The sequence below is a fragment of the Amphiura filiformis genome, chromosome 11 (genome assembly GCF_039555335.1).
Source record: "Amphiura filiformis chromosome 11, Afil_fr2py, whole genome shotgun sequence".
Lineage (NCBI taxonomy): Eukaryota > Metazoa > Echinodermata > Ophiuroidea > Amphilepidida > Amphiuridae > Amphiura > Amphiura filiformis.
Window position 1 is genome coordinate 62,882,776 of NC_092638.1, and position 24,381 is coordinate 62,907,156.

The window sequence follows — 24,381 nt, forward strand, 5'->3', positions numbered from 1 at the left end:
AAAGCAACACATGTTGATATATATATAGTACCATTTTCCCCTCCTCTCCCTCTCTCCTCCTTTATTCCTCTCTCTCTCCTTTTCCTCTTTTTTCCTTGCGCTAGGGCGGGGGCCCAAACAGGCAATTTTGCCAGGGGGGCATTGCCCCCTGCCCCCCGGCAGCTCGCCACTGAGGGCTGGGTGCTTGGATGGCTTTCACATACTTATTTGTGTGTGTTTGAGAGACAAGCCTTTTTTTGGCCTACACAATGGGAGTATTACATCTGTGTGAAAATGCCACTTTACTGTATTGTTGGGAAATTTCAAAAGTGGTTCTTAGTTCTTTTTTTGCTGCAATTTTAGACCTAGGTATTTAAAAGCCTCTGAAAATATTTTGGGTTTAACACTGAAACTGCACAGTAACCAATCAACAAAACTGTCAAATTCATGAACAAAATGATCACAACATAATGACCAGTTTAATAGTTTAATCAGTAGTAAATAGGCAGGAATTGTTTGGCATTCATTTCTTGGTCAAAAAGTAAACTAGGATTACATCATCATTTTTGGAAAGTGCAGCGTGTCATACATATAAAAACACTATGCCTGTTGCAGTCATGCTGCAAATATAAGCTGTACACTATCAATGGGCGATTCCAGCTTAAATCCACACATCCCCTTTAACCTCCACAAAGGGAGTGTGAATTTCAATTGGGTTACCTGAATGGGTGACTACAATTGAAATCCACATCCACTGTGTGGGAGATCAAGATCATGTCTTCGATAGGAGGTGTATGGATTCCAACTGGAATAGCCCTATCCGCACTCTTATCAAGCCCTTCTACTATTTGGCACTGATTAACTATAGTCAGATTTAGATGTGGAAATCTTACTTGAATGTATCATTTTAAAGCTTTTAGGGGCCTGAGCTTTCGAACCTAGCAGGATCTTTATCAAAGGTAAAGGGTTTGAATGTATTATGTGAACCAATTCTAAAGTTTGTTCAGTTTATATAAGGCAAAATAAGACTCATAGCACCATGTATTAATAAAGAATGGCATGCACTCAGTTGGACGCAGTGCTTACGTTAGTTGTGCACTGCGTAATGCATGACTGACACATGTGAATGTGAATTTACTCAAGCGAGAGTGGGACTTTATTGACGCACACAGTAACAAAAGCCGAATAATTTTTGCCTGATATAAGCCGAACAAACTTTAGTATTTGGCACCGATTAAACTACAGTCCCATCAGATATGTGGAAATCTCCATTTGAATGTATTATGTGAACAACTTCTATGTTATTCCCGCAACAAATATGTTGACATGCCTACCTGTTTTTGTATAGTATACAGCCTCCTAGAAGCTGTGAGTTACTCTTCAGCCACTGTAATATATGTGAGCACCGTAGGAAAATTAGATTGCCAGTCTGGACAGGAAAGAAAAGAAAACATCTTGTTAAATCAGCAAAAGACAATGACTTCAGTTGGAGGGTCAGTACTTTGGGCACGGGTACTCAATTATATTTGTTTGTGGGCAAAAATCACTTCACAGATTTGTGTTTGAGGGTCAAATACATCTTGGTTTGCTGTGTTTACTGTACATTTCAGATCTATTCAAGGGTCAACCACAATTGGTCAGCGATTGCAAGAGTGTCATACATTGAAACTATACACCTTTAACCTAGCAACTACAAGTATGAAATTCTTGCATTCTGCCCAAAATGTATTATTTTAGAACAAAGGGTCACCTTTGGAAGTCTGACTCTTGGAATGGGTTCAAACATGCCGGGCACTGTGTTTCCATAGCGACGGATGAATGGTAAATAACAATCCCAGATTGCATCCATTCGCTTCAAGAAATCTTCTCTTTGATTTCCACATTCCTGAAATGATTGAAGAAGAGAAAAAATAGTTGTAATAAAAATTGAAAGAAACAAAACTATGATTTCAACAATAACAAAACGAAAGAGTATGGGTATCTTTATGATTTTCAATTGATCGTCAGCTTTTCATCCCACCTACATACACTTTAAATATAAATCATCAGATTTATAAAGTTTACTTCGAGTACTGTTAAATATCAAAAATATTGATTTTTAATCATTTGCCATAAAATGTGTATTACATTGCGAATTTCAAAAAAATCTAAATTATTTGATATCAGAAGGACATTCTTCGTATTCAGAATGCAATTCGATATGCCTGATGTGCTTTCATGTCCCACAAAAAATACTGTCCAAACGTCCATACCCCATCCCTTAAGCTGACAGTAAAATTGAAATTGTTCACTTAATTTTTTTTACCTGTACCTTCAAATCTGTTTCTCTCTTTTCTTACCATAGTCTTTTAGTCTGGCTTCAGCATTCTGAATGAGCCTGGGCCTATCGACCCACATGTGTCTCCGCATGGAGAGACAAACAAACAAACCATTTTTTTGCAATATGCCCACCAATATCTGCCCTATAAGGCAAAAAAAAAAAGGGTTCGTCTCAAAGCTTGCGCGCGCGTTTGTAAAATCCCACGATTTGACAAAAAACAAATGCAGAATTTTTTTTTATTTTTATAAATATGTTTTTTTTAGTTTTTTTCAGAAAAAAATCGGTGAAAATCAGACTTTTTTTTTCAAAATACCATGAAAAAAAGTCGAGAATAAAAGAAGAAAAAAATCGCATTTCGCATTTGTTTTTAAATTTCTCGTGAGCTTTGAGACAAACCTTTTTTTTTTTGGCCTAAATATTCCTGATGCTGAGCTAGTTTTATTGACAATCAACAATGACAATCAAAACACGATCGCACAATCCCACACCTTCAAGAAATGGTGACTCCCATTAGTTCACAGACCATGCCAGCATCAATACAAACTGCCCAGCAACGACCTGACCTGGAACAACATGGAACAATGGAATTTTCCATTTTCTCAGCATGGGTAAAGGAGTTGCTGCACATAGTAAAACTTTATTTTAAAACTATGATCAAAAACAGCCATATTTTCTTTATATTTGATGAGTTATCAAATCGAGAAAAATGGATATATCGCTTTTTGCATCTGAATTCTTCATGTCATCTTACCTGGAGCACCTTCTGTATGGAGCCATGATAGAATGCAAACACTGCATACAGGTGGTTTAACTTCTCCTGCACAGCATCATCTGGAGTTCTCTGCTTGCAAGCCAATGCCTGGAAGCATGATAACAATGAATGAAGGATCATGACAATGAGGGTTATATATATGCAGGCAGTGGTGATTAGATTGAATCTTTCTTCCTTCCATACACTACAAGATTCTTTTTGCTTGGCCGCATACACATGTACACTGTTGCCAAAGTACCTGACTGATACACGTAAAGTACCTACATAGTACCAATGCTGTTACTGTACAGGACTCACCAGCAGTGGTACTGCCCTGGTACTGCACAGTACCAGCCGAGCAGCTTGGCGATGGTGTACATTTGTACCTGCTCAGGCGGACCCAATTGGAATCTTGTAGTGTATGTGTTGTACCTCAATGTATTGAGTATCGCACAAGTTTTATGTGCACAGTATGAACACATGTATGTACGATCCTGGACCCTAGGATTGAGTGCAGATATCAGACCCGCGTTTGGTCCCCTTCTCTTTTCAAATAGCTCGGACACTTCACATGCTTAGGGATGACTCTTCCTGTGTCCAGGACCACAAGCTTTATGTGACTTTTGAGTCACAAGATACCTCACAATACACTGAGCATACGAAGCACATACTTCCAGCGTGGTTACCACTTTTACCAAGTTCTTGTTCACTTCATCTAAGCAAAACATATCTCGGGCATTGAATTTGACTTAGAAAATGAGAAACATATGAGCTTTCTTCTGATACCAAAATCTCAGTTTTGATGTTGAGAAATGGGGGATGATTGAGACAATTTGGTGATCAACATCAACATGATCAGTATAAGCAAAATCTTCATTAGATCACAATTCATGGGAACTCTAAATATACTGTAAAGGTTCGCCTAATGGCGCTATGCGCTTCCTTGACAATCTAAAAGTGCCCTCCTGTAAAATTCCCACACTCCTGCAAATAAGGTCACAGAACCTTAATTTTGTTGGGATTTCAGAGGAGGAGCTCTCTATTTGTACATGAAATTTGTCCCAAGGCAAAGCAGCACAAGTGCGCCATTAGGCGAATCTTTACTGATGTGTGAACTGTGAATATCAATTACAGCATTCACCATTCACACTTTTGATTAATTTCTAACATTCCAATTACTCACCAAAGTAAAGTTTCCCTCATGTTTGGTGGCAAATTTGAGTTTTTTGAGTCGGTAAAGCCGAGGCGACGATCCTGCTATAGTCTGCATTAGATTCACCATCCCCATTAATTGACCACATAGTAAACATCTGCCATCAATGCTTAACTGAAAATAATTTTTTTTTAAAAAGAAGTTTATTAATCATTGGGTAATTGTACTGAAACTACTACATGTACATGTGTAGTATCATCAACTTGGGTATACATCTTTTTCTTCGTGGTACCTGACGACGGTCCTAAGTCCATGTGGAGCCACAGTGAGGGTAACATGGTCATGGACTAGTTTGGGCTCTTTGCCGGATGTGATCTAGAACTTGGGTCTTAAAAGAGTTGATTGAGCTGTTGATAATGTTGTTGGTATGTATTAGTATTAATTAAAGCATGTCCCCATATTTTACTCCAAAATACAAATGTAGGAGTGCATGGAGGGAGTTAATCCAAGGAGGGGTTATAGTGTTTGGCAAGGTGCTTCGGTATCCGACTACTCTTCCTGATTAGAACGACACATACATGTAGGTCATGCATCGCTATGCAGCTTGATCGGCGAATGAGGAGCCGATGTGATGAGGATGTGATTCAATTAGCCAATCAGAGCCCCACTTCTGTGTTTATGCTATAAACAGACCACTGAAGATTGAAGAACCTTGCCAAAAATTATAGTATCATAGTACAAGTCCCTGACCAGTATTGTTGTTTAACTGTTACACGTAGGTCAAAACTGAGTTAAATTTAGGTACCAGAGAAGTCCTAGAGGAAGTAGAAAACTAAAATTTGCAATCATGAGGTGGATATGCTTCTTTCCAGGAAATTTCTGGAGAAAACAAAAAGCAATATACATACCGAATGAGGATAGAAGTAAATAATAGCATCTTTGGGATCATCTTCTTCTTGTTGTACCACAGAGTGATCATAGATGAAAAACGTCCTGTCACTGGGCCTGTAGGCAAATTACGTTTTCAAGTTTTAAGAAGACAGTTGTCATTTGTTTATGATGACTCAGTTTATAATCGGGTTTATAATACAGCACCCTTAGCATACCTGCCAACATTGAAAACCTAGAAAACAGAGTACATGGCGAACGTAGGGCACGAAACACCCGTAGTATCGCCGCTGACGGCGGGGGGTCCAGGCTAGAGGGTTTCTACACTGTAAAAACCCTTATAAGCCCCTTCACAGAAGACACATTTTATAGAAAAACAACATTAAAGAACAAGGTGAAAATGAAGCCCAAGGCTTTTATACATTTTGAGGAGGGATTTATACTCCATATCTAGCAACAATTTCAACACATATTTGATGACTACAACCTTTGAAAAAAATGTGAAAAAACATTCTGGGACCTGTTTTTATAAGTTTGAAAAAAATGCTTCCTTTACACAGAAAATGTGCTTTTAAAAATGCAGTTTCCTATACTTTTGTACATCACGATCATTCGTTGAAGCGATTTTTTGGCTTTATAACAAGGCCTACATGACTGATAGGACATTGATATGATGCACAATACAAAAGTTTTTGGCAACTTTAAAGAACCTCTAGACCTATTCTGAAGGTTTGCATTTGAGGAGGGATTTATACTCCATATCTGGCAACAATCTCAACACATATTTGATGACTGCAACCTTTGAAAAAATGTGAAAAAACATTCTGGGATCTGTTTTTACAAGTTTGAAAAATATGCTTCCTTCACCTACAAAATGTGCTTTTAAAAATGCAGTTTCCTATACTTTTGTACATAACGATCATTCTTTGAAGCGATTTTTTGGCTTTATAACAAGGCCTACGTGACTGATAGGACACTGATATGATTTACAATACAAAGTTATAAATTCAGAAATAAAAAACATTTAAAAAAAACATGTTTTTTTGACTTTGGGAGAACCACTAGACGTATTCTGAAGTGCTAGGATCATTCACAGTTAATTTGAAAAAAATTGGAAAAAAATTACAAAAAAATTACAGTTTGTTATCTTTAATATGGAAACCACTAACTAATGTTTACCTCTTCATCTATCACATTATTATACATGCATTGGTTTTCCATGCATTTATAATGTGTGCAAGATGAAGAGGTAAACATTAGTTAGTGGTTTGCATATAAGGATAACAAACTGTAATTTTTTGTAATTTTTTTGCAATTGTTTTCAAATTAACTGTGAATGATCCTAGCACTTCAGAATAGGTCCAGTGGTTCTCCAAAGCTGCCGAAAACTTTGGAAAAGAAATAAAATAAAAATTTAAAAAAAAAAAAAAAATTGTAATTTTTTTTCCAGAAAATCGAGTACTCCGATTTTCGGGGTTTAAAACTTCGAAATCGGAGTAACTCCATGAAAATCGGAGTAGTTTGCAGGTATGCCTTAGTTGTGCTTTGTGTATTACGTGCCACTAGTAAGCAAAGCGCTTGTAAATGTTTGAGAATTTATGCAAGTGTAAGGATCCTCACACTCAGTACACCTGACCTGGTGCATGTTGCTCGAGAAGTCTAGCCACAAATTTGCTCACCGATAGCTTCACATTAGAGGCTAGAGACCATTGCATTCAAAATCTGGTCGGATTCGTGAAGCATGACACCGTGTAAGCAATGGAAGTTCAGAAGTAAACAAAACCGATCACAACGGGTGATCGCATCAAAATAATGAAATTGCACCTCATCAAAATTTGACTGTTCAAAATTAGGCAAATTTTACTCAAAAGATACAGTTGACTCATAACTTTCATCTAAATTTCAACATTAACAGAATCAATAACATCCTTCGCAAAATCGTTGGACCCTGGTCATAGGGGTAAAAAATGATAGTGTACAATATTGTACAAAATATATACATTTTTATACAGTTTGTCCACTTTGAATTATGAAGTAAAGTATGCAGTTTTGGTGCGCCGTAATGTCAAAAGGAATTAAGGGCTGTGCAATAATTACGACCCCGGGGGAGGCCGGGGGAGGGTAACATTTCCGAACGGCTCACCAAAAATTGCTTGCCCCCCTCGGCAAAAAAAAATCGCTTGACCCCCCCTCTCGGCCCGCCAAAAATTCTGCCAAATTTTTGGGATCCCAATTTGCAAACCTTAAATGGTCTAGATACCAGTATTAACCATCGCATACACACATGCGATGTTAAGCATGTGCATAATGACCTTGTGGACAATAATACACACTTAATTTGTGAAAGGAAGTCTGCAAAATATTATACTTCTGGGTAAGCTTATCATGTAATTATATTTTTTATAAGCTTATCAATTATGATTTTTAAAAGCAAAACACTTACTGCAACATTGACTCTAAATTGAAAAAATAATCATGATTAAACATTAACACTCTTTAAACATCATACTGATATGAATGATATTCAAGGAAATGCCACTCAAAATACAGTTTTCTTACCTTCCAACCACAGGCCCAAATCCAAGTTCTGCCATTTCAAGAGCTGCTCTGGCGTCTGTGTTTACCTTTTCCATCTGATCGCCCCTTCGCACGGTACACAGTACACTCACACAGTGTCACAATCACAGCTGTGACCTTTGGTCTCAAGTCATGGTCGTTTCCTGATTGGGTTTCTAGACAATTGAAGCAATTTAAAAATGTGGAAATTGAAATCCAGGGCCATGTAAGTAAAGAAAACCCTTTTAATTCACGATATTTCCTGTGAGGACATTAAAATGTTACTTTGCCCAATGCGTGACATGTGATGTCTGGCAGTGTCGGTCAACGAACTTTTATCTCTGACCAATGAAAAAAGTTGTTTCATTTTGAGGAGTGCTTGATAAAAATAACAAGTAATTTGATTGGTCGAGACCAACCAATGTTTACATGCATGTAAAACCCAGCGAAGTTCGAAAGAATCAGCTGATTAGAAAATACTTCAAAAAGTAATACATAATTTAACACTTTACAGATATGTTTACTTGTTTTCGACTGGAAAAATAGAATGTCAGGAATCTTGCAACCCGTTACGTCGTCACACTTGAATGTTCTTGAACCGAGTGCATGCAAGAAAAAGGTAAGCTTACTGACTACTGAGTGAGCATGGTGAGGGTGTTTTAAATTTACTCATGTTCATGTGGTTATTGTACTGGACTATAATCAAATTCAGTAAACCTTTGACGAGCGCGTATTTTAAGTATACATCGCGTATTTACGCACTTGTCTCTGATTGGCTGCTTTTATGGAAATTTATGAATGAACTGTGCGCCGTACGTGTTGTTAGCTCCGAATTTGCAACATCGCGCTCGTCAAAGGCTAAAAAAAAGGTTTGCTGCATTCTGTGCACTGGCATGACTGGCAAATTTATATTAATATTTTTATAAAAAATAGTACTGCTTCATGTTAAATATACTTTAACAAATACATATCTTTTTCCCGTATTTATTACGTCCTCTTATAGATTCAGATTCAGATTTTTATTGGTCAAAAGGTAGGCCTATAGGACGAGTAAAAAAAAATACATGTTTCTCGTCCGCGCCCTCCTCCTTTTTTGAAGATTTTTCAAATTTCTTTTTATTTTGTAAACTTTCAGTTATAACTTGTTGAAAAAGATGTTTCAGAAATTAAAACTTATTTTAATGTCCAGTGTCCAAAAACATGCAGAATTTCAGGACTATACATATGTAGGAGTACACAAAATATGTTAAAATACCGTACCATATTTTTTTTAATTGATTCATATAACACAGGATGGACCAGGCTGTGTGCCACCAAAACCAAAGGAGAGGAAGTATAGAAGAGTAAGTGTGCTGCCTATATAATCCTTTCAATTTATAGTGATAGTCCCAACCTGTGGGACATATACTGAGAGCTTGTCTCTACTTTTTTTATCCTAGTAGAAAAAGATAATTTTTTATTTGTTTTTTTAACTTACTGTATCATACTTTTTTTGTTATTTTCCCCACTGCATTGTTTCACATTTACCTTGTTTTTACTTTTTTTTAAAAATTTGTCGCACAATTGTGACCAGCTTCAACAAAACCCCGAACATGTACATTGTGCAAGTCGCCACTTAGACATGTTTTTGAGTTATACTTGTAGTCCTTTAAAGATTACATTCCAATTTTTAAAAAAATTTTGGAATTCCTCATTTCATGGAAATTGACTGTGGGGACTAAGCGGACTTTCGAATCCTGGAAAGAGGTTGATTTAATCAATAAATATAACAATTGAGTTATGATATAATTCCTAAATTTCTATTCAGTCCTGTATAAGGCAGGAAACTAATTGGCCAGGGGCGGCGGAACGATTTTGAAAGTGGGGGGGCCAGTCAGGGTGATGTAAAAAATCGAAATAATGGCTGCACGTCGCGCTTGCGCAACGTAGGGGGTGTCTGAGGGGGGGATGTGAGAAACTTTTGCAAAATGAAGGCCCAAATGAAACCATTTTATGGACTATTTTGGCACTATTATTGTGTACAATTTGAGTTTGAAAAAGCAACATACAATAGGCTATTACTGAAAACACCAAAGGGGCATACTGGTTCTAAAGTTATGAAATTATTTGATGTCTATTTTCTTTGTATTTTGCTCCATATTTTTACCTTTATCTCAGTTTCAAATTAGCCGCCTTTGGCCCCCATGGACAAGATCGTGTCACATTTACAAAATTATCCATATCTTGAAAAGTATTGATGTTATAAATTTAATAATGATTTTGGTATCATTTTAAAGCTTATTTTCTCTAGTGTTTATATTTTATTCAAATCATGAAATGTCAAAAATGTGACTTCCTGGTTTTGTCAGAGTGGGTCACAATTTAGTTTTGTCATAGAAGCTAGTCCTAAATCTAAATACATTGTACATGTAATTGGTGGATGCAAAGGAGTTACTAGACTCGGTTTAGAGAAGAACGGCAGTCTTTTGCTTTGATCGATACCAGCGCTTTGTTAATATGAGGAGCTTTGTGTTCCCTTCAAGAGTGCCACTTGCGCCGACCACCATTTTGACCCGTAATCAGATTAACAGTTTGTTGTTATGATTGTCAGATGATTGAACCAGCCAATCATAAGCCCACTTCTGTGTTTACACTGTGCTGTGCATGCCAGGGTTGTAGCTACGCTGGGCGGTGGCGGGCGGACCCGCCCGGCAGTCTTAATTTCCACCCGGCACTCAAGTTAATTTTGAGCCCAAATACCCGGCACTCCAGTCTAAAATATTTCAAAATCAATGAACAATCAGTATAAAAATTAGCAATTCTTATCAAAATTTCAATTTTTTTACCATTACATATAAACAGGGTGCGTGCAGAACCTTGAAAAGCCAAAAAAGTGCTTGAAAGTACTTGAAAATCAAAATGCCTTTTTCAAGGCCTTGAAAGTCCTGGAATTTTGTTGAAAAGTCCTTGAAACTTATGGAAAGTCCTTAAAGAAAAAATATGTGCTGAAACAATAAAAAATTATGTTACAAATAAATAAGAAAAGAAGTTTGGAAATAAATCTGTCTTGTAGGCCTATATATTTTTCATTTTGTAGGCTATATATACATTAACTCTTTTTGGACTCATATATTTCCAATTTTAAAATGAAAATTCCTTAGAACCCTGACTAGATGACTCGACTAGATAAAGGTACCCATTTAGCATGCATGTGGTCAAATTTTTATCTTATTGAGAACACCTTTTCATGCCCAAAATTGATGGATTTTAGTCCATTATCGGACCAGCATGTTATATGATTATGTCGGTTTTGCGTTCAAAAACTCATCTCTTTTTCCTCAATGAATATTACCCAAGTAAGAAGTATGTCATGTGCATTAAGGAACGATGACATTTGAGATGATGCTGGACTGATGATGCTGATGATGTATAGGCCTATATGTATACTCTAATATCAAGTCATGTTTAAGTCTAAATGGAAACAAACTTCGGTCAAAGGTTTGATATGAAAATTTTAGCTGTATCCTTTGGCTTTGTGTAGCCGTCGTTGTGAAGGTGGGGTGGGGGTGGGGAGGTTGGGTGGGGGTGAGTGAGTGTGTGTAGGCCTATGTATTTCCTTTGGGATAGGCCTACTATTTTAGTCGAATTTGTAGTGACATCACTCTGTATGTTTAACATACCGAATTTTACAAATTACTCTTATCATAAAATGTATTCTTCAGGCACATTCATTAGTACCCCCCCCTCCATGTGGGCCCCTCCCACATACTCGAGAAGAGGGGTGGGGTCAAAAATTTGATGAATCATTGTTTTTATATTGTGCATTATATATATCAATTTCAATCATGTAGGCCATATTATTAGGCCAAGAAAACAATTTGAAGAATGTCTCTCATGTACAAAAGTATAGGAAAGTGAATATTTAAAACCACTTTTTTAGGATGAAGGAAGCATTTTTTCAAAAAAAGTCCAAAATAGGTTTTTATGTCAAAAATGGTCTCTTTTGGGGTGCTAAATCTGCTAAAATGTTTGTCGTCCTGAAATTTTAACCAAAAGCACACTGACCATCAAGGCCCAGGATGGGGTGCCAGTTGGTGGGGGTGGGGGAGGCAGTGGATGCAAGCACAAATGGTTAATTATTGTCTATTGGTCATGTAATAAAGCCAAAAAACATTTTTTAAGAGTGTCTCTTGTGCATAAAAGTATAGGAAACTCGAAACTTTAAAGCATGTTTTCTGGAAGAAGGAAGCACTTTTTATTAAAAGTGTAGAACAAGCCAGGAGCTTTGAAATGTTTTTTTTACCCTCTGACTTTGGCTTTGGGGGCTTCGTCCCTCAACCCCCACCAGGGCTTCGCCCCTGGACCCCCGGCCGTGGTCGTGAGCGCTCGCTGACTCTGCCATAAGTGTCCCTATTTCTAGTTTTCAAAAGTTGGCAGGTATGCACTGGGCTGATGCGACTAGACCACTGGGTATTTTTCTACCTTTTTACACACACCTATCTCTGGGTCGTTCCGTTCAAAGGTACTTGAAAATTAATTTTTGGGTACTTGAAAGTCCTTGAAAAGTCCTTGAATTTGAAATAGAGGTGGCTGCACGCACCCTGTATAAATTTCACCCGGCACTAAAATTTGCCTAGCTATAACCCTGGTGCATGCTCTCAAAATGTAAACAAACTGCCATTCTGAATAAACCCTGACCAAGTATTTCTTTTCTTCAGGGAGTGTGTGTGTGGATCCACGATGATGATGAAGTCTGGTGTAAGGCCACTATAGTGAAAAGCCCAGGAGTAAATGCATCCATGGTAGTACAACACAGCAGGACAGGGCAGGTATGTAATTTACGCTGTAGAATTTTGAATGTATTGCACTGCACTATAAGCAGGCTGCACTCATCACTCAAGCACACTAATCGTACAAGTGTGAGTGGACTGCGCATAATATAAAATTTCTATAGAATTACGATCCAGGTCTTTATTCCTATTTTTTGATAATATGGTACAATGTACAATGCAGATAAACAGCTTAACGTTTAGTGCACTGCAGGGCGATACATTTTAGTAGTGTAAACTGGTTGCTATGGTAATTTCAAATCCTGTTATACAATGTATCAGTACTTCTACAGCGAATCATAGTGCTATCAACATGGGGTATTTATACATAGACAGGGCATTCAGCTCTTATCCTAATCCTTCATCCTAATCCTAACTTTGGTTTCTTGTTTCCAAATCTTTACCTCAGGAAGTGGATGTTAAGGTTCATCCCAACTATCCATTACTATGTGGTGTAAGCAATAATTGGAAAGAAGTGGATGATCTCACTAACCTCAACCCACTACATGAAGCTGCAGGTGAGTGTACTCGTCCACCCTCTATTCCTCACAAACCTACTCTCCCCTCATTGCTTCGTATTCCGGGCAGATCCAAGAAGAGAGTCGTGTTGGGCATGGTTGGTCTTCTTGAATCAGCTATGGCAAACATCTGGCAACACCATGGTACTGATAGATGATGATGCACATTACTTTGGAAAGACAGCACTGTTGTCACTGATCTAGCTAGCTACGTGTACAGTGGCTGGAAGCATGTCAAGACATGGACAGCAGTGTGGGATACGCATTCCTCGGCTTGGTCATCACGCAGTCATAGTCAACAACGAAGACCGGATTAAGGGCCCATACCTAATTTCCCCAACTTGACTGGGAATCCCTCATTCAATGGGAGCTTTTAAGCACTGTGGCCGCAGTAAGCTACAGCTTGGCTGGGGAAGGCTGCATACTGGTAAATAGGTATGCCCTAAATATTTTCAATAGGGTTATGGAAGTAGGGTTATGGTTATAGTTTACCAGTCATACAAGTGTAGAACCAAACAAACGGAGGACGTCCGTGGGATGTGCCAGTGGAATAGATTCTTGAGACTGGTTCAGTGAGCTCTTAACTTGGCAGTGATAATTAACCTCATAAACCACATGAGGCTAAGGAAGCATAACCTTTAAGTCTGGTGGCCACCTCACCCCCCCCTTAACCCAATCCTAGCCCCATCATGAACTAGAGAAGTTTAATCTGATCACTTAAATTTTTTATGATGTATACACATGTAACTTTTCTTTATGTTTATTTCCTCATCAGTGTTGGAATGTTTACGGAGCAGGTGCAAGAGTGACCGATATTGTACTAAAGCTGGGATCACATTGGTAGCTATCAACCCATTCAAGGAGATTGCAGGACTCTATGATATAGACACTGTACACCAATATAGGAATAGAAATGCAAAGGTTTGTATTGCGTTTGCTTGTTGGTTGCTTGTTTTCTTTACTAACTTCAGAGCTGTCAAACAGGACTGATTTTCAGTATTTTGTACTGATTTTACTAATGCTAAAGAATGAAATATATTTCTATTGTAAAGTTTGAAAATACTGGTTTTGTATAGGAATTTGAAATACTGATTATCATAATCAGTATTTCAAATTCCTATACAAAACCAGTATTTTCAAACTTTCCATAATTTATGGTCTTGGGGTTGAGAATAATGAAACATGTTTTTGAAGGTTTGTAGCTCAGACAGTTACATGTAGATTGTTTTGTAAGCTGGAAGAGAGAATAAGGAAAACTTGGCATAAAGTTATAGCTTATTCTCATAATATAAGATCAAATATTTTTAGACTCTTACTACAATTTTTTGAAAAGATAAATATTAGTTTGATGGGGATGGGTGCAGGAAAGGTGGTTTTAATTGTTACTTTGCTTTACGAAATATGTTTGCATCATTTAAAAATAGATTTTGTGTTTTTCAGGAGCAAGCGCCACATATATTCTGTGCAGCGGAGAAGGCATTCAGCGCTATGTCAAGTGGTGTAGGATTTGTCAATCAGTCAATAATTGTAAGCGGTGAAAGTGGTGCTGGAAAGGTATGTACATCATTAACTTGATTACTGTAAAAGTTGACATTTTTGCTCTTCAAGTTCCAAGCAGCTACTGTGAAAATAACAAATATCTTCATTATAAGCCGTTTAAATGTAAGGAACCTTATAATCGCAAATGTAAACACATGAGTGAAACAATAAAATTGGCAAAACGCGAATAAAAATTATGCGCAAAAATACCACTCACCAGTACTATGAAGGGGAGAAAGTGTACATAGCTGAATCACACTGAGTAACACGATTGTTCCTTTGCGGCAAAATGGAACTCTGACACTATTATGTATGAAGAAAGATAGGCTTGAAGAAAAAAAGGGTAAACGTTGGGACATTTTGAGATATCCTAAATTACATAAAATGCAATTGAAATCTGAATTAATTATTCTTGAAAACATGCTTACTTTTCAGACGTGGACTGCCAGATGTCTCATGAAATACTTAGCAAGTGTTGCAGTACCGTACAACCCAGGGTAAGCAGTGTACCGTCCACTGATTAAAGATATCAAGTGAAAAACTGTTTACATAAACTTAAAATGATGTTACTAATAAATACCATGTGAAAATGGTTTTAAGTTTTGCAGATTGAAGTTTCCTGGATAGGATTCTGTCTCATCAAATGCGAATAGACAAATGCCTCTACAAAGAAACTGTGATGAACTCCATACAATTAGAATCAAAGGCAAACTCTGCTTCACAAGTTTAAATTCAGGTTTTGACAGAAAAGAGCCAACTATAAGTAAAGACAGAATTACAAAGGCTTTTTTGCATCTGACGTCACTGTCAATCCAATTCCCTATGACCCTTAATAGCACGTAAAAGGAAGGTTGATTCATCTGGTGCCGATCGGGGGAAAGGAACCGTAGCAAATGGTGACAAAATTACATACTTTAACCAGGCAAAAAGCAACTTTGGCATTGTTGACATGGTGTATTCGGGAAAGAAAGTTTCCTACTATGGAGACATATCTTTTGAGACGGTTTGGATATCTGAAGGTGTCAAATTAACCATGAGGCGCCCTGTTATTCCGCCTCATTCTGGAACTCATCATCACAACGCTTGTTAACAAACCGTGCCCGAGTTTGATTGACAGATGACGTCAGATGCAAACTAGTCTTTTTAATTTTGTCTTTCAATATATCTTTATCATATTTTAATGATTGGCTTTTCACATAAATATTACTTAAATTTGTTTGTTTGTTTTTAATTTCATACAGCCGTTTTGAGCCAAGCCCAGCTGACTGTATAGAGAGGAGAATTCTGCAATCTAACCCCTTGTTAGAGGCATTTGGTAAGACCACTGATAATCGGATCGGATATCGTATATTTGCGATATTGGTAAAAAAAAATTTTTTTTGGAGAACCACTTGACCTATTCTGAAGTGCTAGGATCATTCACAATTAATTTGAAAAAAAAATGTGGAAAAAAATTACAGTTTGTTATAATTAATAATTATGCAAACCATTACCTTGACTATGCCATAGTCGATTTTTGATAAATAAAAATATGTTATTTGATCATTATGAACGCATTCAGTTGAGCTTGAAATTATACTGATATTATTTTATTACATCAAAATACTAGTAATACTGGTTATGAAATCTTTATATAATTGTGACAGTAACAATAAAGTATATGTAGGCTTATTGAATGCAACATTGAATGGGCTTATTGAATGCAACATAATGGCACTTCAATACTGAGCAGTTCTGATTTTAGAATCTACCAGTTTAATAATCGCGAAAGCCCAAGTTAAAAATCGACTATGTACATTGAATCTTTAACAGGACTTTGACCGGGGACTTAGTCTCTAACACACACTGTCAATCATACTTGTTTATCAATCCAATTTAACCGCATGTACGTACAAGACGGACCCATGCACCTAGTACACAAAGCGCTGCATAGTTGTGTACAATGTTGTTATCAATGGTAATGGTACATGCCCGGAGGATTTAAACCATAACAAGATCTGGGCGACCAATCACACGCCAGATCTATTTAAAGATGCATTACATCATGGCCAATTTTAGTAGGCCAGAAATCTGACAATCTCATCCATAGACAACCATGTTAAACATGTTAACCGCAATCGAAAGTAAGTAGTCCACTTGGGAAGCTAACAAACAGAGGGAGTACAGTGAATAAAAGGATCAGATGTGAAAATCTATCAATTGTGCACAAATTAATTAAATCAGAGTTTTAAGAGTATGCACAATGGGCAAGTGGACTACGGAGAAGTCTAACCATTACCTTGTGTTTACCTCTTCATCTATCACATATTATAAATGCATGGAAAACCAACGCCAAAAACTTAATAAAAACTTATTATAAAATCGATATCGGATTAGTAGAAAATGCCATTTCGGTTGAGCCCTACCACCGAATTGATAAGGAGAAACATGTTAAAAGCTCTGCCGTAATGAATGAGAAAGTCAAACCTTCTATCAATAATTAAGAATTTCCAAGTTGGCTAAGCATATTAAAAAGTTCTGAATGAAATTTATGAAATGACTTGGACTCAACAGTCAAGGAGTTGGAATTGGAATCAGCTGGACAAGGACTATTACTCAGGGACTCAGACCTGGACATGGATGTGGTGGACTTGATTGCAACATGTTCATTGTTCTCAAAAGTTGTGTCAGATTAAACCTCTTCAATATCGTAATCTGCAAATGTCAGAATCCACTTTCCCCAATCAGGATATGTGTAGCGCCTCCTAGGCCTATCATCTCTTGTGTTCTCATTCACAACTGATATCAGCCTTGGAGGATTTGACTTTTCCAGGCTCTTCAAGATTTTCTTCCTGTAAACGTAAGGCAATTGTTCCCACACAAATGTTTCAACGTCATAAATGGGTACATTGTGTTGACCTCTAAATTCTTTATAGACTTTTTCCACAATAACGGTATTATCTAATTGCGTGTTTCCGATTGTCAAGGCAATTTCTTCAACTTGAATTCAGTAGTCAGACATTTTAAATGTTCCTTCATATTGACTACATATGTTCATCGAGTTTTTCATTGCTTGTAGACCTTTCCGGTTGTTGGTGAAATGAATAAGGTGATATATGACGTTGTTATTTCCTCCTCTTATTTCAAATATAGAAGCATTGCGTTGGTTTTCTCCTTTAAATGTTGAATATAACTTCTTGAACAAGTCTTTGCATTTTCTGCTGGTTTGTTCTCGCCCATTCTTCCAATGTTTCGTACAAATTGTTCAAGAATCGGATACTGTTGGCGTGCTAGAAGCATTATTCCATATAGAGCCGCTACCATGTCAATATTTCTGGGTGTGCTGCAAAATCTGTTTACAAAGCTGCTCATGAAATTAATCAACACTTCACTATAGTCATCCAGATATTGGTGGACATGTTCCATTGGAGTTTGTGACCATCCAAATGGATCAAGAAAAGTAAGTCGTCTTGACAATACCGGCCTAGAGGGCGGTTCAGAATCTTTAAATTCACAATTGCGAATGTGACATTTGAGAGGAAAATCCTCATATGTGATGTCAAAATAAGCTATTTACTTGCTCAAATCATGCAGGTAACCTCGACAGACATGTGAAGCATTTTCAGCAAGGTGCATGCTTTACTTAATTTGACTCTTTATACGTTTACCAATATGTGTAAGGGTTATGTGTAATCAATCCAGTAAAAAGTATATTACTGGTATTAGGAATATCACATATAATATTAAAGTGTCAACAAAATTGATGATATTAAACTGACTAATAAAAACTGATGATTTGTTTTATAATTCTTTAAATGATAAAAACTGATGATTTGTTTTGTAATTCTTTCAATTTCAGGTAATGCAGCAACTTCAAGAAATCAAAATAGCAGTAGATTTGGGAAATATATACAACTTCAGTTTGACAGGTGAGTAATAGCAAGCAGTCTGTGGCAATTGAGGGAAACCAAAAATGACTTTATTCTTCAATATTGGATCTCTCTTCACAAAAACTTCTCAAATGGCTAGAAAAAAATTGATGTTAATATACAAGCGTATATATGCATAGAACTTCCTTGAGCATGGCCAAACTAGATGCTTTCTGTTAGAGGCTGCATGATATTGACAAAACATCTTTACGGTGACAGCACAGAGGAGAAAGGCTGTACAACCCGTCAAACTCTCCGCATCACCCGATAATGAGGGCCGATTGTTCCATGAAATGCGACAGGCGAGACTTCTACGCAATTTCCGCGTATTTTCAGTGTCTATTGCGAAAGCACACAATGCTCTATCGCGTGTATGCAAAGGCACGCAGTGCTGGCATGATTGTTAGACACGGCACGATCGAACAATCGGCCCTCATGAATAAGCGAGAAATCGCACTATACAATACATAGGGACTTTGACTGTTGATGCATGGTCTGTAGTAGTCTGTGGTTGACAGGCTTTAGAGAAAGGGCTCTTTCTGTGTTATTTTGAAAACTTGATCAGGATCAATGGATGAAAAGTAACTGTAATTGTGATAAATTTTAACTCTATAGGGTCTTCTGGTAACAGCAATCTTAACTGAATAAGCAAAGCCACTTTTTGTTCACCAGTGAGCTGCACAAGTTATGATTAATATGATTTGAATCCCTTTCAACAGCAAAAACAAGCTGAAGATCATCTAATTCACATGATTATTTCATGAGGAATGTCAGTTGGTCATTGCCACTCAACATTACAAGAAGATTGACCAGGTTTAGTTGATTTTTTCACACCTACATTTTGAATTCATTATTTTGGAGAAAGCAGCTAAACATTGCCGTTTTATTCTATTGTTTTATTGCTGATATCAACAGAGAAAACATTAATCTTGTAATGTTGAGTGGCAATGACTACCCTGACATTCCTCATGAAATAATTGAGTGAATTACATGCAGACAAGCTTTAGCTTGTTTTCATTATTGAAAGGGATTCAATTAGGATTCAATCATGTTTCACCGTTGTTCATCACCGTTTAACAACGATGCGACGCGTCGTCTGCGTGGTTTACTTCGCGAGGGCAGCTTTAGCTGTCCGGCTTAAGTAAACCACGCAGACGCCGACGCGAGTTGTTAAACGGTGATGAACAACGGTGAAACATGATTGAATCCTTTCAACAACGAAAAGAAGCTAAATATCGTATAATTCACGATTATTTTACGAGGAATGTCAGTTAATCATTGCCACTCAGCCTTACAAAAACTTCGATGATTTCTATTTTGATATCAGCAATAAAGCTACAGAATAAAACGGCAATGTTTAGCCGCTACCTGAAAAATACTGAATTCAACTTGTAAGCTGGCATACGCACAAAGGTTCCAGGCATGACGAATTTTACGCGCTCTCGCGTAACGCGTAGTCTCGCGTGCGTTCGCGTATACGCTACAGTAAAAGTGTGGGTTCATCACGGTTTAACAACGGTTGGCTCCTGTACAAAGGTATAGGAAGAGTTGTTGAATCATATTTCACCGTTGTTTGTCAATGTTTAATAAATCGCATACCGAAAAATCCCGTCTACAAGCATGTAGTGTTTTTCATGAAAGCTAAATTAATTCGAAGCAAGCGTTAATATACCAATTCTAAGATTGGTCTTAAAAATAATACTTGTTTGTATATGCTTGGATCCGTAATTTACTTGCTCAAACTCCATAATGGCGCCTGGATTAATGAAGCTTTCATCAGAAGCACTCTATATGCTTATAGACGGGGTTTTACAGTATGTTACATCTGCTTGGTTTACTTAGCTCAGAGTAAATGACGAGGATGCATCATTGTTAAACGGTGATGAACAACAGTGACACATTATTGAATCCCTAATTCAACAACTAGTTGCTTGAAACAAGCAATTCTAGTCACTGCATGCAAGTGCTTGCAGTTGTTGGGGATTAAGCATGAGACGATGGGCTATTCCAATTAAAATCCATACACCCCATATGGAAGACCTGACCTTAATCGCTCACACAGGGAATGTGAATTTCAAATTGGGTTACATGTGTGATTCCATTTGATATCTACACCCTCTTTGTTGTGGATGACTAAAGTCATGTCTTCCATAGGGTATTGATTTAAACTGGAATAACCCAATATGAGAACACTATATTCCGAAATGTGTGAAAGCTGAATAAAGTTGTAATTATAATACTAATACTACTTTGAATGATATTCCAGGGGGACTCATATTGTCGGAGCTTCAATTCAAACTTATCTCTTGGAGAAAACCAGAGTAGTTCATCAGGCTGAGAAGGAGTGCAATTTTCACATCTTTTATCAGGTAATTTTGAAACATCCTGAGGTCCATTTCACTAACTTTACGAAGCTTTGTAAGTCTCAAAATCAATCGTAACTTGCGATGCATCGTAAAACCCATTTCATTAAAATGACTTCAAATTACTTAAAAGGGTATTCGTAACTTACAAACGGTTATTTGAGTTACGAAGGGTTAAAGTTTAGTGAAATACTCCCCTGGAAGTTTTGTTTTGCTATGTTCAAGGAGGAATGTCAGGGCATTAAAAAGTGGGTAGACAGGGTAGACTATGTCCAGGGGCCCGAGGGTTCAGGGGCACCGAGCAAAAGTGAAAATGGGCTGATAAAGGAGATGTTAAAAAGGCCTTGCTATGCCTCTTATGACAGTCTGATTTCATCACATGCTAGTTCTACCTTGGTTGAATGACTTTTACTCCCCAATTCGTCATCTGCATCACACATACTGTCGTATCTCAAAAGGCTGCCTTGTGTGATCTTTATTATCATTGCTGTATTTCATATTGTTAATATATTTCGGCATGTTTCTTTCTTTCATGAATGGACATGTGATTTGTGATATTGTGATAATAACTCAAAATTAATATACAATATTAATTTACAATAAGATGACAATAATAAAAAATATTACACAAGACAGCCTTTTGAGATACGACAGTATGTGATACAGATGATGAATTGACAACGACACGCATTACAAAGCAAGCACACTACAGGATAGCTTTTTATTTCCTGTTTGTCTTTTAATATTTCTATCCTCTGTGGTATGAGTCTACTGACATAACATTGTAACTTGTGCTTACACATCTATTACAATAATTCTATTACCTCTGCGACCGATTATTCAAAATCACACACTGATTTTTTGAAATGCATCATCTGAAAGACCTGTAAGTGATCAGATGCAGTATAAGCGGTAAACATGTTTTTAAATAATGGGCTCTGCTGCGCCTCACCCATTATTTACATTTTTAGTGCCTCGACACAGTATTTGGGTGTAAAGGATAATGTATTATCCTTTGTTTCTTAAATACAGTCATTATCTGTTCCAATTCAAATGACAGCTCATGCATATCTTTCTGTGTAAGATTAGGCCAATGGTCATTGGAGGGGCATGAAAGCTAGCACTATACAGCCCTGTTATATTGATTCTTCAAAGTAAAATCCTAATACCTATTACTATACACCTAAAGGTCCAGTGAAATGAATGAGTCATCACTGGAGCTGGAATAGATAATAATATGGTTTTAAAAATAACTACAGGTGAAGCTAAGAAAAAAACTTGCTCAAACTTCAACTTAAGGGCTGGGGTATGAACGTTTGGACAGTATTTGTTGTGGGACATTAGAGCACATCAGAGATATCGAATTGCATTCTGAATCTGAAGAATGTCCTTCTGATATCAAATAATTTTGATTTTTGAAATTAGCAATGTAATACACATTTTATGGCAAATGATTAAAATTGACATTTTGATATTTAACCATACTCGAAGGAAACTTTATTAATCTGATGATTTATACTTAAAATGTATGTAGGTGGGATGGATGAAAAGCCGACGATCAATTGAAAATTTTGACCTTTTGTATTGAAGATATGAATTTTTTTTTCCCCAAAACACACACAAAAATGAGGTCTTTTTGGGGAAAAGAATCCATATCTTCAATACGAAAAAGGTCAAAATTTTCAATTGATCGTCGGCTTTTCCTCCCAGCTACATACACTTTAAGAATATATCATTAGATTTATAAAATTACTTTGAGGACTGTTATATATCAAAAATGTGAAAATATCAAATTTTAATAATTTGTTATAAAATTTGTATTATATCGTGAATTTCAAAAAATGAAAATTATTTGATACCAGAAAGACATTCTTCGTATTCAGAATGCAATTCGATATGTCTGATGTTATCTCATGCCCCTTAAAAAATACTGTCGAAACGCTCATTCCAGATCCCTTTAAGCTGATGAGAAGTTCAAAAATTAAAAGGGCATTTTGTGATCCACAGCCTCATCCTTCCCCCACTTTCCTCAAAAAAGTTGAGATTTTTATACAAATGTAAACCTCTGGCTACATGTGTATGTACAAAATATTTCTTATAGATTAATTCGTTTAGCAAAAGTATCGCCAAATATGAATTGCGTTCTGCGGAATTTCAAAAATGTGGACCTCCTCCCCCCCCCAAAAAAAAACACAGTGAAAAGCTGTTTTTGCCTTGATTGCTTCTCAGGCATTGAGAATCATCTAAATTGCTTCATGTGTTAAATAGGGAGAGTTTGTAGTAAACTTTTATTCAGCATTCTGCAAAAATGATATGTCTTAGATAGTCCTAAATTTAATTTACATTGAGATATTGTTGAAAGGGAAATTCAGATATCCTTTATTCTTTTGTAAATCAACAGAAATATTGTAATATTTTAACACCATTGTGTAACTTACATGTAGTTTGAATTATATGAAACTTGAAACAACAGCTGAAACTTATATACATGCTTTGACCTAGCGGCATTGCAACTCAATTTGTTGCCTTGCATTTCTAGCATCCTTCCTGGCCTGCCAATAATCTGATATCTCATCATAAATTACATACAAAAATGGATTTAATGATGAATTGATAGGCAGTATGAACCCTATTATCCATACATACATTTCTGGGGGAAGCTTAATAAGGTTACACTGTGCAAGGATGCATGTTATACACAATGGTACCCAACAAACGAGATCTGTAAACACAAGGGTAGACATTTTTTTGGCCATGCGTATTTCTTCATCATGGGTTTGAGTTCGCGCTGTCTCTTTTGATTTATTTCTTGCAATCACAAATATTTGTATGTAACATGCTGCTACCACCATAAAACACAATAGATTAACCCCAATGAATATCAAAATGGAAATGATAGGGGCAATATGACTGCCAGTAATTTCAGCAGTGGTATAAGTGACATTATGTCCATATTGTTGTTGATATATGCTTACATCTTCTGGAACATATATTGGAGTGCCGATCCTTACAATGAGTTTTAGATTTGTTTTAGCATCAAAATGAGTCTTATTAATTTGAATACTATCATTGTTCCATGTGGTCAAGTGTCTGCGAACTATTGGAATACCAATGCATACTTCAGAAATGCTAAATGCATCACCTTCCTCACTTGCTAAACCAATAGAAAGACCACTCATCAATATGGCTGCTAACCAAGCAAATGCAACACAAATTCTAGCCCTTGTAGTTGTTAACTGGTGGCCACCAAATGGGTACATGTATTTCACTTTTATAAGACGATCAATGCTTATCAGGGTAATAAAAAATACAGATCCCTCACTAGATAATATTGATAAAAAGCCTGCTAGTTTACAAGTAAATCCTTGTCGCCATTGAAATGCATATGATGGAAAGAACTCATTATAGTACAAGTCAGCAATAACTAAAATGAGCATGTTGATGCCCATTAGGAGGTCTGATAATGACAATTGCGATATAAATAATGTTTGAACTTTGTTTGCTTGTCTTTTTTGTGATCGCAGGTAATAAGCAATTCCATTGCATATTAATGCAAATAGTCCAATAAACCATACTGAAACCCTGATAGATACATCTG

The 24,381-nt window shown here is 36.8% G+C and overlaps 2 protein-coding genes across 2 annotated transcripts in view; one reads left to right on the forward strand and one right to left on the reverse strand.

The window, feature by feature from the left end:
* Positions 1–7,977, reverse strand: part of LOC140165133 (uncharacterized) — a 54,412-nt gene extending 46,435 nt beyond the window's left edge. The window contains exons 1-6 of the mRNA XM_072188568.1: positions 7,651–7,977; positions 5,112–5,208; positions 4,234–4,377; positions 3,051–3,158; positions 1,730–1,864; positions 1,314–1,408 (exon numbers count right to left, since the gene is read on the reverse strand). Coding sequence (XP_072044669.1) covers positions 1,314–1,408; positions 1,730–1,864; positions 3,051–3,158; positions 4,234–4,377; positions 5,112–5,208; positions 7,651–7,724 — 653 coding nt within the window. The 5' untranslated portion in view covers positions 7,725–7,977. The remainder of the gene's footprint in view (positions 1–1,313; positions 1,409–1,729; positions 1,865–3,050; positions 3,159–4,233; positions 4,378–5,111; positions 5,209–7,650) is intronic.
* Positions 7,978–8,089: 112 nt separating this feature from the next.
* LOC140163839 (unconventional myosin-XIX-like) overlaps positions 8,090–24,381 on the forward strand; it is a 47,060-nt gene continuing 30,768 nt past the window's right edge. Inside the window, exons 1-10 of the mRNA XM_072187154.1 lie at positions 8,090–8,266; positions 8,940–8,990; positions 12,345–12,455; positions 12,865–12,973; positions 13,749–13,894; positions 14,414–14,527; positions 14,948–15,009; positions 15,754–15,827; positions 18,351–18,420; positions 20,687–20,789. Coding sequence (XP_072043255.1) covers positions 8,195–8,266; positions 8,940–8,990; positions 12,345–12,455; positions 12,865–12,973; positions 13,749–13,894; positions 14,414–14,527; positions 14,948–15,009; positions 15,754–15,827; positions 18,351–18,420; positions 20,687–20,789 — 912 coding nt within the window. The 5' untranslated portion in view covers positions 8,090–8,194. The remainder of the gene's footprint in view (positions 8,267–8,939; positions 8,991–12,344; positions 12,456–12,864; positions 12,974–13,748; positions 13,895–14,413; positions 14,528–14,947; positions 15,010–15,753; positions 15,828–18,350; positions 18,421–20,686; positions 20,790–24,381) is intronic.